Below are 13,923 nucleotides of genomic sequence, written 5' to 3' on the forward strand. Positions count from 1 at the left end.
AAGATGCAAGGAAAGCTATTACATACCTTGATATATTTGCTATTAAATGATCTTTCATTCCAGATCTGTAAAACAAATGTGACAAGCAGGTTAGAAACACAAATCCATCAAAGCAAGAAAGGAAAGATTTGCTCTATATGATTAGAGAGCCACTAATTAATCCCCAGGTTTAAGGCGCATGGCTCCAATGTGTTTTTGTTACAGGTATCTCAAGAGAATAGCTTTTACTAAAAATTCAAAACAACTGTTTATTTCCCTAGAGAAACCTACCTCCTTCCTTCGGAAGAGAAATAACCAAAAATTGCCAGAGGTCCACTACAGCTAGGTTATCATTACACAGGTTTATGACTGCAGATATAAATTTAGTGTTTGGTGGGAAGTCTCTTCAGGAGACTCATCAAAATATGGAAGGAAAGAGCTTCTGTCATTCATCATACATTAAGGAACAATTAATGTTATCCACTGCACAATACAAATTGCAATTCTGAAGGGAAGAAAATTATAAGCAAGTAAGTGGTAGTCTAGCAAATAGTTAGCGCCAACTGGCACTCCGCACAACCTCTGCTACTTCCCTATAGTCGAGATTAACTGCCAAGAGAACAAAACACATCATCAGCAAAAACAGAACTTCTCCTTTCTTAGAACTATTCATAATAAATTTTTTAAAGGTCAAACACTCATAGTGCATGGTATTCAATACAGAAACCAGACACTGCATGACCCAAATAATTCTGTTTTGAAAACCACAGGCTCCATGCTGTTCTTAGCAAGGTGAATATTCCAAAAGCAAGATACAAACTAAACTAAAAACTTAAAAGGGCACAGCTATACAAGACACTACTGCACAGCGGTTATTGCATATTTATTTAGTACTTGTATTAGCAAGTACTAAATAAAAAACACACAGTAACTGGAGTTACTGCACAGTAAGGCCTGCAGACGTTTTAAGTGATGCTACAGCACAGTAGCCTAATAATACCATGCAGTAGCATATTAGCACTGTCCATGCTGTGTCACGCTATTGACCAGTATTATTAAGCTACTGAGCAGTTAGCACCTTGTGTAAGATGTGCCCAAAGAGTATCTTCATTATTTACCAACTTGAGGGCAAAAGAGGCCTACCAGGCAAGGAAGACTCAGGAATACTGAAGGCTTGAGATGCACTGTAGATTTGTAGAAGACAAATATACACCCTGCTGCAGTCACGAAAGATATGCTACAGACTCTCTGGAGCCCAGGGACTAGTAACAGAACTACAGTTAACCTGGTTTCCACATCTTCCTAATTAAAAAGTGGAACACCTGCCATAAAACAGTGAAATGCATTCACTCTCTGCAGCAGATGAAGTTTAAAATAAAATCAAAAGCAAAACCCACAAGTTTCAACAGAAACATACTAGGGTGGAGATTGGGCAGAGACAAATTTTTCTTAGAAATGCATTGTAGAGGAAGTCTAAAAAATTCCAAGCAATCTCAGTCTGAGAGCAGTTTTGCTGCCTCTAATCTTAAACCAAGGAATAAGAATATTTCTTTAAACTGGAAAATAAGTGCAGTTTCCATGGTCCCACCCCACTTTATAAATATAGATACATTAGTGCGTGATGAAGTGTATTCTAATATGGTTGTCCATTGCCAAGCACTAGCACCTCAATATGCAAGATAGGTCACGTAACCTGAGCCTGGCAAGTTCTCAAACCTCAATTACTGCATTTTGATTAAGTAACCTATGGCCTTCACATAAAACATATAGAATGAAACAAGCCACAGTCAAGTGGTCATTTGATACAGTTTGCATAGGATTCTGAAACGCTCAAGTACTGAAAACAAGCTTTGCAATCATCTATAGTAAAACAATGCCAGTCCACATAAACTCTCTCTTAAAAGCCAGTAGTAATAGCACAAGTTTCTGATTATGGAGGATTTTTAACCATCTGCCAAAGAGTGATGGGAGATAAGAGGCAGTGGAAAAGGACAGAGAATAAAGTCAAGAACTCAAGGACCAAGATAAAAAGATTGTCAAATAAACCCAAGATTTAAGCTCTACTAACCCCAATATAATCAATGTCCAAATCATGATACTGCTTTGCACCCCAGATCCAGGAAACAATATAGTAAACAGTGACATCAGGATAATCATAGGGCCAGTTTTCACCCCTCCCTATCCATCCAGGAAATGCCCATGGTAACCCTGAAAGAGAAAACAGAATACAAATAAACAAAAGCAGTTAAGTGTGTATCCCGTACTTATCAATATGCAACAAAAACAAGCACTCTCCCACGTGCTATTCAAAGACACAGGGCCAGATGCCTACGGCAAACAACAGCACTTCCATTGGACAAGAAAAAAGCATAGTTTTGTTGACTACTAGCTGAGACTACATCACCAAACACAACCTTAGCAAAAATAATTATAGCTTTATAGAAACCTATAACTGTTAGTCACTGTCTGTCACAGCTCTTATCCTCACTGGCTGAGGTCAGAGTTGTGGCCAGTAACACTCACAGCCCATATTTAAATATAATGAGGCTCAGCATCCATCCTTATGCCCAACCCCCCTCAAAAAAAAAAAAAAAGTAATACCACCTCTCATAAGTAAAGAAAAACCACATCACTGGACAGTTTTATTATACTATTGTTGCCTCTTTTCAAGGAACCTAAGCTGGACAAGGGTAAACCTCTATTTCTTGAGTTCTTGATTACTAACAGCTTTGCTGTTTTCTAATGAACAGTGTTTCTGCATTAGAGTCAAGATTGTCTAGAAGCAGTAAGTAAGGGTTAGTGACAGATCATATTTTACATGTTCCCTGCCTCTTTCTTCTTCCAATGTCACCCCCACAATCCACCACCTTCACTTACCTCTGCAATTATCCTTAAAAACAAATCCCACATCCATGTCTTCCTCCTTAACATAGATCTGGCCATTCCTCCTTCCCTCCCTTCTTTTCCTATTCATACCACAACCACCACCTCCACTGCTGCTAGGGACCCACATCTAAACCCTTAACTTTTTCCTCTACCTCTCTGCCTGCCTCTAGGGTAGGTCTACTCCATCTCACAAGGATTTAAACATAATCACCATCTCCCTTACCTGCTATCTCCTCATCCTGGTACTGACAGAAGCCTGAAAACCCTTGCCTAAAACTATACATTGTTTCTCTGACACTGTGCAATAGCCATCACATGTAACAAAGCGATCTTCCTTTCCTACCCAATCCTGTTCCCTCTCTCTGCTCAGCACACTCACTTGTATCAAAGGTTTTCCTGAGCGCTCTTTAAAGGCCTGCCCTCTACTTCATGTTTGTGTAAGTCTCAATACCAATAAAATCCTGATCCATATTACAGTCCAGAGGCACTTCCAAAATGAGTAACCTAGTCCGTTTTCCCTTGCATTCTCTGGTTCAGTTCCACTTTCAGAGGAAGAGTTGGATCATTTGTTTGTTCTTACTCCGAAAAAGATAGCTTTCAAATTTTGCTAACTTTATAAATCATTAAGCAACACTAAATTGCAAAAAGTACTTAACAGACAACTTTGCCCCAGGGGCTAGAATAGTAAAAGAAGTTGTGAAAAAAGGAAGAGAGTGTTGGGTAAGCTAGACTTGTGAGAAGTAGGAAGTTAATGGACAGAAGCAAATAATCTAGAAACCAGAAAGGGCAGTCTACTTTGCAATAGTTTGGGAAAAGGATTTGTATCACTTAAGGAGATTAAAACAGTAAGCCTTAGCTCTTTAGTATTTAAAGAAATCTAGAACATTTGTATGCACTTAGAGCTTGTGGCTTTTCTGGATACATCATCAGCAATTAATAAGCCTCATTTTGTAACGTCACCAGTTGGACAGTGCTGTAAACTGCTCAATTTGGAAACTGCACAGTGTATAAATGAATAAGTTATACACAAGAATCAAGTCACATGCCATAAAAGGCATTATCATCTTGCTGCTACAATGCATAGGTAAAAAACTGGTGCCCAGATAAACTAAAATTGAGCCAGAACCAATTATAACACTACATTTGTGTAATGCATTTTTCACTGCAACTTCAGTGTATTGCTCCATTACTGTCTAAATCATAGAACTCAGGGTACCTCGGTCTGTACTAAACAGACACACACAACATTTCTATAAACTTGAGATGAACAAGTTATATTCCCTGAAGTCAGTAGTTCAGAGAATATAGCAGATATTTGGTGACAGCTGTGGTGAGATGGTACATCTGGGATGCTACAGAAGCCTCTGTATTATTACAAAAGTTGAAAGGACAGAAATGTAATTCCCCCCACTCTCCACCCCCCATCAATACCACTATGAAAATGGCAAGGTTCCTCAACAGCATACCTGGATGAAACAGTAACTTCTCTGTAGTGCTCTGTAGCATATACACATGGTTCACTGTAGTGCTACACAGGGACAGTAAATCATTCCCCTAGCATCCCACAGTGCTAGCAGAGGATGGAGAGTGGTGGGGCAGCTGGGGAAGTGGAGCAAAGGGAGGTGGGGGGAGAAAAAAGCCCAAGCAGTTAATCAATGCTGTCCGGGTGCTCAATGACAGCCCCTCTATCAAGGGTAGCCAGGTATCAGGGACCATGCTGTTGCTCCAGATAACTACAGCAAGTATAGCTGGCTACTAAACAGGGATAGCCTACCCAGTGGTCCCCCTTCCTCAAGACCATCAGTGATAAGATTCCCCTAAAGGAAGAGTGGGAGGGAGGGGTGGAGGGCAAGCAAGGGAGCAGAACAGAAACCCCCATCACCCTCTGAGTGGGCACATCTTTGCCTCCTAAAAAGGGAATTGTAAAAGAGTAGTATGGAACATACATTAGACAAATGTAGGACTTTAACTTGTTGCTCAAACACTCAGCTCATCTTAAATAACTAACATGCTTCTCACACCAGCTGCTTTCGTTTGGTAATTAAGTCTGAGCATAGTCACTAGCTAGCACCAGGAAGTTATTATATGAAGTCAGAGCCTAAAGTATATATGTTTACAGTTCTACGTTTACTGCTGAAACATTGTTCCTTCAACAGGAAGAGCAAGACAAGCTGGCCAATTTGCTTCATTAAAATGAATAAGCACATTAAGCATCAAGTATTAAATCCCATTTAAAAACAGAGCATTCAGAAACCAGAACCTTAAAACAGTTACCAATCAATTTAATATTGGGGTTCCTCTTTTTAGCTTCTTTCATCAGCCACCACTCATAGCCTCGGAAATAGTTCTCATCATTTTCATAGTGCATGTGAGACGGTTCAGTACCATCTATATAGAGAAAGAAAATAATTAGCAACTTGTCTCTGTGCCATGACAGACTCTTGCGTATCACAGTGGTTTCCATGTTGCTCATGGCTATATTATGCAAGTACAGCTTACTTTTCAATCCATAAAGAATGAGTGAAGTAAAATAAACTATGGGACTGAACAGGCAGGTCTAGCAACTGTTCACTTTTAGCTTATTGGTCAAAAATAAGGTACAGTAATCATATTAAACAAACTGTCAGTTTAGTATTTCCACACACCTCCTTCCAAAAGGGACTCCAACCTGTTCTTGCAGCTTCTGTTAGCATGATAATATTGAGGGACAGAAATAACACTGAGTCTATATTCAATATTTCTTTTGACAAAGCAATGACAGCATTAACATTACTGAACCAGGAAAAAAAAAGAAAGCATTTTCACCACCATGAGAAATGCTGGAACTGAAACAATGCAACAGATGTTTCAAACATGTTTGCTTCTTGGGGAAGGGAAAAAGGAGCAGGGAATTTTTATGAAACTGAGAATCTGTCTAAAATTACACGGTTTCATAGACAAAGGGAGTTCCCTTTTTCTGTAGGACCTTGCATTACAGTTTCTATGGCATTTTACCATTCCTAGAGGAGACTGTGCAATTCACATGTATAACACTGATTTCACAGAACTGTAAGCTGCAAAATGAGACAGAAACATAATGACTACCACCACTGCATATACAATGTCACCTAGCTATGTACAGAAATGGTTAACTATTTGTGCATGCAACTGCAGTCATTAGAGTTGTTGGTTGTAGCCATTTTGGTCTGAGGGCTAGACAGGCAAGGTTCTTTGAGTAAATGTGATATTTTTTATTAAACAAACTAAAATAGTTGGAGGAAAAAATTTTAAAGCTTTCAGGCACAAACTCCCTTCTTCAAGCATTGGGAGACTCACTGCAGTAATTATGCATGCAAACCCTGGGCCCAAAGGACCCAAAAGCATGCACATCTGTTGATCTTCAGTTTTTTTTTCTGCATCTACATCTTAAAAGAGCTGCAAAAGCAGCAGATGTAATATGGGATGGTATCTGGAAAAAATGGGAAACTTAGAAATGAACGAAAGAACCAACCATAGATAAAACTTGCAGACACCAACTACCAGAGGTTTAAATTTATAAAATACTCTTTAATAATCGAAGTATGCTGCACACCTAGATTGCATGGAGGTCAAGTATAACCCTTGAAACATTATGGCAATCTGAACACTGGTTTCAGTTCCTTAAATGGCCAATTCTCACCATTTCTTAATAAAGAAATGAGGCACTCCTCAGAATATTTTATAGAAGATACCCAAGATACTCCTTAAAATATTGTATGGAATTTTAAGACAGATTATGTTGCAAGTAGACTAAAATGTAGTGCCATAACTGGAAGTTTACATTCCCATCCCCCAAGCAGGACTCCCAGACAGATATGAAAACGGTAATCTATACCACAGCTCGTAGGAAAATGGCAGATTTTCCAATGTCAATGAGAGCAGAACCTTGCTAGCAACTGACTTGTTTCTAAGGTGGAGTCCCATATGCACCATGGCAAGCATTAGTCCTTCAAGTGAACTGACATTTTAGAGACAAGTACCATCTAAACTATCTATTGCATCAAACTGTTTAAAAAAGTGCAAACAATGCATTCATACCTGTTGACTGACCATCACCTCCAATCTCAACCTTGAGCATATGCAGAGAGGCACCAAAATTTGGCTTGGGAGAGGGGGAAGAGAGAGAGAGAGAAAGAAACATCAATAAATATATATTTCTGCTGTACACATAAAAAAATACAATGAAAAATTAATATAGCAGTTTGAAGGGACCAGAAGCTTACCTTCTATATGAAGATTTTTACCCGTTACTACAACCATCACTTGTGTAATCCCTTACAAAGAATTTTCCCTACAACCCCATTCCTCTTTTCAGTTTTGTTACTTATATCAAATAGAGTGCTCTCGATTTCACAGTTTCACTGCAACTCCTACAGTTAGTCAACTGTCCCTTTTCTACATGGATCTTTAGCACAGCAACGTGTAAAAAATAGCAGTGTCAAAAAGGCAAAACCCCATGAGACACGGGACACATTAATTTTAATATGACTAGATTTCAAAAGAGCATCATCATTTTAGAAGTCAGAAGGGTTCTAGCAACCACACCTGTAGTAAGGAATTGAATCTAATGGAAAGGGTCATATGCTAAATTCTCAAAAGCAGTTGTAAAGGGAACATCCACAGAATGTGCATCCACAGAAGATTGGACACACAAAAGGGAAACACAGATACGTGATATCATCCACCTCCTCTCTCCACTTGCTAATCTTCAGAGCCATTCTGTGCTGCAGCTATGGTCTAGATCAGGGGTATCAAACATGCAACCTGTAGGCCAAATACAGGCTGTGGAGATGGGTCATTCGATCCAGTTTTTCCCTCAAAATTTCCTCTTGAGTTTCGCAACAACTTCCATGAGCTTAACATCAAAAGATAACTGGAAGGTGGCCTCACTCTCCTTGGGTGCTGTAAATCAGACAATGGTGTTCTCTGGCAAGGACATCTCCCCCTAGGAATGCCTGCTCTTTCTCCTCATCTTTCCTTCTCTCCTTCTCAGATTCCCTCCTCCTCCTTTCGTTTTGTGTTACAAACATGGCTCATCTTTCTGTTAGCCCTTCCATTTCTTTGCTCCTTATCTCCACCAATTCTCTGCCTTGCTAACACGGCCAGAAAGGAAAACACTAGAATGTCATGAATGTTTTAAGACATAGCAAGAGTGCTATAAAAGTGACAGAGCTCACAGGGTTGTTGTTGACAAGCTGCTGGCACACATGAAGAGCTTGCACTCTGCATGTAAGGTGACACTGTGTAAAACACAGCAGTTGGAATAGAAAGGATTTGAAAACAGTAATGGTATTTTGTACAACACATATCCACTTTTTATCAATATTAGTCATCTGTGGCATAACAAGCACATGTCACATCTCACATTTGAGTTAACTGTACACTAGGTATCACAACTTAGACAAGGAAAGTGGACAAGGAGCGTTGTGCATTTTAAGAGAAATGGAAGCTCTCATACAGTGGCTGTTCCAAGGAACACAACACTGAAACAGTACAAGTCATGGCACAGTGTCAAGTGACAAGTTTTCTGGGAGCCTGCATGAAAACAAACCAAGTGATTTGAAGTTACTGAAAAATGAAACCATCTATCTGCACATAAATGCATCATGCAAGTGACACAGCAACACTACTCTGTCCTTTCTGAAGAAATATATGATTCTTCAAAGTACTTTGCTAAAAGAAACTTCTTGAAGAACTCTGGCTGGCTGTACTATATATTAAGGAGACCCTTTTAAGGATGCAGAAGCAAGCTATATGGATGTGGTAGAAGGGAAAGTGCAACAGGAGACCAGCCTGGCTAGTTCTAGGGAAAAATATATAAGTCTTGCATAGGCACGCAGAGAAAGTTAGGAATCCCAAGGCAATTTCAAATGCAACTGCCAAGGGACAGCATGGGACATAAAAGGCAATAAAAAGGGACAATACAAGTTACCAAAAGTAAGAGAAAGACCAGAGAAACCATATCTAATGCCTTCACTTGCTTCACAAATAGGGGCAGCTGCTAGATGACCAGCATAGTTGGCAGTAAGACATGAACCCGACAGCCTACTTTCAAGTCAGCAGGCCCAGACAGAATGCACCCTAGCATACTAAAGGAATTGACTAAGGTAATCTCAGAGTCATTAGCTTCTCTCCTTGAGGACTCCTAGGCCGTGTGATATGTAGCACCACAGATATGTCTGCAGTGCTACATACGGCATGTTCAGTTGTTCTCTGAGCTGCCAGAGAGCAGTGCATAGGGTTTTTTATGACCCCTGGATATCCAGAGGTCAGAAAAACCTACTGGAAAACAAGCAGAGCAGCACATGTAGCAGCAGCGCGCACTGCCCAAAGCCAGAACCTGACCAGCCTGAACTGTACTCCATTGCCAAGCACAGCAGGGGCAATGCAGCTGCAGCCTTGGCACGACCTCAAGTAAGGCTGCTAGGGCCAGCCCAGTGCTGACCCCGGCCTCCCCTACCCCACCCAGGGTAACCTGCCGCAAGCCGGAGCGTGTGTAGCACAGGCATTCCACACGGACAAGTACTGGCAGAACAAGGTGCACCGCTGCTAGTTGTCCCTGGGGAACCAAATGTCCATCTATGGCTGTATGCAGCCCTAGATGTCAGGTGAGGACCCAGATGATTAGAAAAGGGCAAGTATAGTACCCACCCTCAGGAAAAGGAAGGAAGATCAGTGGAAAATACAGACCAGTCAGCCTAACACTGATACCTGGAAAGATCATGGTGCAGGTCCTCCGGTAATCTACTGTGAAGCATCTAGAGGAAAAAGGGTGATCAAGAACACCAAGGATGGATTCATCAAAAAGTAGTAATTTGGCCAACCTGATCTCCTTTAGCAGTAAAGTGCCATGCACTATGGATAGGGAGAAAGAGGTGTATGTGATACACCTCAACTTTAGCAAACTTTCTGATAGGCTCCCACAATATTCTCATTAACAAGCTAAGGAAATGAAGACTAGATGAAAGGAAATAAGGTGGGTATGTAACTTATAAGAAAAGGCTGAAAGAACAAGGGTTATTTGGAGAAGAGAAGACTGAGCTGGGATTGAATAACAGTCTTCAAATATGTGAAGGGCAACTACAGAAAGAATGAAGATGGGCTTTTCTCTGTGGCCATAAGGGAAAGGACAAGGAGAAATGGCTTCAAACTGCAGCAAGGAAAATTTAAACTAGAGATTAGGGAGAGCTTTCAGACGATAAGGGTGGTCAAACACCAAACAGGCTACCTACAGACACTGCAGAATCTCCATCCTTGAAAATCGAAAGCGGGTTAGTCAGACATCTGCCAGAGATCATTTATTCAGGGATGATAGTCTAGACTCTGCTCAAGACTGGATACGACCCTAAGAGGTGGGTTGTTTCCAGTGCCGCTTTCCTACAGTCCTCAAAACGTGTGGCAAAAGCTGCAGGCATGATGTGCCCAGAGAATCAGCAAGCTTTCGCACCTCCCCACCAAAATAAATAAATAAATAAATAAAAAGGCAGCCTCTTGAAACAGTAGCCAATAGAATGTGTGACTCATCAGATAATTTACAGAGTTCACTCCAGACTAGCGTTTGCTTCCCTCTCAATAGCACTTGATAGCAGTGCATGTGAATGATGTTGCATAGATAGCTATGTTCATTTGGTGTGCAGATGAACAGTTTGTGGAGCTAGTACTGAAGACAATGACAGGAAAGGACATTCCCAACAACGTGAGGACAGCTCTGGATACATTGGGTGTGGACTGAAAAAAGGCAACAAGTGTTGTGGATAAAAAGGCAGGCAGGATTTGTGGCAAAACTCAAGAGCAAAGTGCTGATGTAGCCTACAAGCTCTGCATTTTTCATTGGATTCTGCATCAGGATGCTCCATGCCAAAACTCTGGGCATGGACCATGTGGTGAAGGTTGTAATAAAAACAGTAAATTGTATCTGAACCAAAGCTTTCAACTGTCAGTTCAACTGGCTCTTAGAGGAAGGTGACTTTCAGCATGGATTGCTGTATTGTGTTGAAGTGCACTGGCTGACTCATGGCACTGTCTTAAAGCACTTCAGACTGCAACACAAGTAAAGTATTTAAGTTGAAAAGATAAACCCACGGCTAATCTGTAAGATGAAAATATGGGTACAGGATCCCAACTTCCTGGTGGACATAATAGGCACCAAATATGGTGAACATGAGAAATCAGGTTGGAACCACACTGTGACTAAGTTTCACAATACTTTGCAGGCCTCTTTCCCAAAGAGACAGCTTTGTTTCAAACAGCTTACGGTAGCACATTTCCCCATAGGTTAGTGGCATTGGAACTGAAGGTAGAGCATTTAGAGAAGCATGTGATAATGACCACTGATCTTGGCTACAAATTTCAAGACAAATTCAAAGCCATGAAGCAGAATTCAGACCTTTCCCTGTTCTCTGTCCCTGTGGAGGATGCCTCTCACAAGCAGAGCTGCAAACGGAATTCACTCTTCTTCAGTATGACGCTACACAGAAGGGTAAGTTCTCAGCAGTGATGATTCGCCAGTGTTACTGATACATTGGGGGGAAGGGGGAGCAGGGGGCAGAAACTATCCAGCAATGTGTGTTTGGTGAACCCATGTGTTTGCAATCTTATCAGTGATGAGGGACTCAGTGACAGTCACAAGCACGTGAACATCATCCTGAAATTGGCCTCAGCGTCATTGAAATGAACACTGAAGAGCCAGATGCTGAGCAAGACTACCACTTTGTGATATATTGGTGCGTGTAAAAGTTTTTTTGTGTTTTGAATTCATCTTATGTTCTGATCGTTTTCTATTTGAGAACAAAAGCAATTTTTCCTCTTTTTTATGAAAATAAATCAGTTTTATGCTAGCTAGAAGCTTGTTCATACCTTTTTTGTGTTAAAAAAAAAAAAGACATCCATAAATTTAAAAGTGGAAGTGAAGATGGCTGTTAGCATGCCAAAAAGATGTCACAAGGTGTAAACCAACTAAGAAATCCTGGTGAAGAATTATGGTACCTGCAAGGCAGACCAATTTTGATTTGACACCCCTGGTCCAGATGGCTAAAGCCAGGGAACAAATGTTTAAGTGACATTTTGCTATCCCAAAGACAACACATTTACTGTGCTAAAGACATGCAAACTGCAGTTGTCCTGTGCAACACCTACAGGGTTTTTAGGACCATTTTTGTACTCTATGACTACACCAGATTAAGTGGTTGTTTGTATATTACAGAACCTCTCGCACTTTCATTTTGGCAGCAGCACTACCAGAGCCAGGTGCCTTACACAGACACAACAGAAGTCCTGCCACCAGAGTTACCTCAGCTCCCCCAGATATCTGAAGATCCACCAACAGAAGCTGTCTGTCAGCATAGCCAGGTCCTCTCAGGGGTTTCCACTGGCAGAATTACATTAGCTGCAGCTAGCTCTTGTCAACAGCTTAAGCCAATATAGCTCCACTGGCAAAACTAACATAAACAGGGTCTGATGTGGTTAGAGTAGGCAGCTTTATTGGTACAATGGAGTGGATATCAATTTAAGTAAAGAATTCAGGACATTAACAAACTTGTATTCTAGAATATTAATTTTATGAAGATGGAACTGTCACACCAAGCTGGAGAGCCAGGTCAACTAGCGTGGCTTTCAGTAGTCACACATCATACAAGGCCTTTCACACTCTTAAGTTAGCATTGCTCAAGACTTACTATCTACAGAGGCAGCTAACCAAATACTTCATTTTATCTACTTTATAGACTAAAAGGCAACTTCTATGCCTAGCTTAGGATCCCCAAATATTTTAGAAATTGCAGGAAGTCTCTGTAAACACCTCTAGAACTAAAACTCCAAGAGAAGGCAAGATACGAGTTATCCTTACAAGAGTTACTAAGTTGCTCTCAACTGTTTAGTCATTCCAGTATAATTTCTTTCATCATAACTTCACAGGACGTTGACTCTTCATGGCAGTGAGTCCCAGGGCTTTTCTCTGTCTTTTTTTCTTAAAGGACTGGAGCCTTAGTGGGCAGGGGAAGGGGGTGTCAGGGGGCTCATGCAGAGACCCCCATGCAGCACGGGGCAGTGGGAGGCAGCAGGGATTGCCCCCCATCCCAGCAGCACCCAGTGAACACCAGGGCTTTAAAAAAAAAAAAAAATAAAAAATAAAAAAGAAAGAGAGCCAGGAGCCGAGGTGGGCAGAGAATAGCAGGGGTCTCCCTATGGTCCCCTCCCACACCCCTACTTACTAGCTCTAAGTCCAGCAGCAGCTTCCTGCTGCAGCCACCGGGGACTGCCCAAATCAAAGCTCTCCAAATCTTTTCCAAAGATTCGGAGAGCTTTAAAAATTGATTCAGACCTTTTACTTGGTCCCCTGATTCAATTCGGATTTGGCCACCAAATCAAATTATCACGCGAAGCTTCACACAGCCCTAATAGTTAATTCTACACAACCAAGGAGTGTCATCACAAATGACAGATAACACATGTCCATGAAAGTCAGCACATGCAGGACTGCTTACAGAATCAAGACCTGGGTGGCCCAAGTTACAGAGTGAATCAATGAAAAACCTAGGACTAAGAGTTCTTCTGATGTAATCCACCAGATGACATATCAACTAGAAAACAACACAGAAAATAGGGATACACTTAGCACTATGATTATTGAAATCATTTAATCAACTGGCATCTTGTAAGAGTGCTATAAAAGTGTTAAATAACATTTGCAAGATTTGACTGAAAACCATATAAACACACATATAATGCATTACACTGTTGTGCCATTAAAAATAAGTGTAAATACCAAGACTCAGATTAGAGATGTACATCAGTTAAATATAAATATATACATTACCATAAATAGAAAATCTAAGATCTGAGAACGATAGGGCTCTGGGTAATTCACAAGAAGTCGAGAGGTGGCCTGAAAAAGAGAACAAGTACACAGAGGAGAAAAAAGATCATTTAGGGAGTGGGCCTGTACTTTCGTTTTAAAATAAAACAATACCTAGTGAAGATTCTAGACACCTAAAACAACACCACAGTAAGATCCCACAAGGAATACTGGCAATTAAGCCTATT

The 13,923-nt window shown here is 40.8% G+C and overlaps 1 protein-coding gene across 5 annotated transcripts in view; it reads right to left on the reverse strand.

Moving 5' to 3' along the window:
- The window catches only part of GALC (galactosylceramidase), a 57,843-nt gene that overhangs the window by 42,228 nt on the left and 1,692 nt on the right, over window positions 1-13,923 (reverse strand). For all 5 annotated transcript variants that reach the window (XM_090033850.1, XM_090033846.1, XM_090033847.1 and 2 more), the window contains exons 2-6: window positions 13,697-13,765; window positions 6,922-6,985; window positions 5,140-5,253; window positions 2,048-2,187; window positions 27-65 (exon numbers count right to left, since the gene is read on the reverse strand). In XM_090033850.1, coding sequence (XP_089889976.1) covers window positions 27-65; window positions 2,048-2,187; window positions 5,140-5,253; window positions 6,922-6,985; window positions 13,697-13,699 — 360 coding nt within the window. In that variant the 5' untranslated portion in view covers window positions 13,700-13,765. The remainder of the gene's footprint in view (window positions 1-26; window positions 66-2,047; window positions 2,188-5,139; window positions 5,254-6,921; window positions 6,986-13,696; window positions 13,766-13,923) is intronic.

This window comes from Crocodylus siamensis, chromosome 2 (assembly GCF_052110815.1).
Source record: "Crocodylus siamensis isolate JL-2025a chromosome 2, ASM5211081v1, whole genome shotgun sequence".
NCBI classification, from domain to species: Eukaryota; Metazoa; Chordata; order Crocodylia; family Crocodylidae; genus Crocodylus; species Crocodylus siamensis.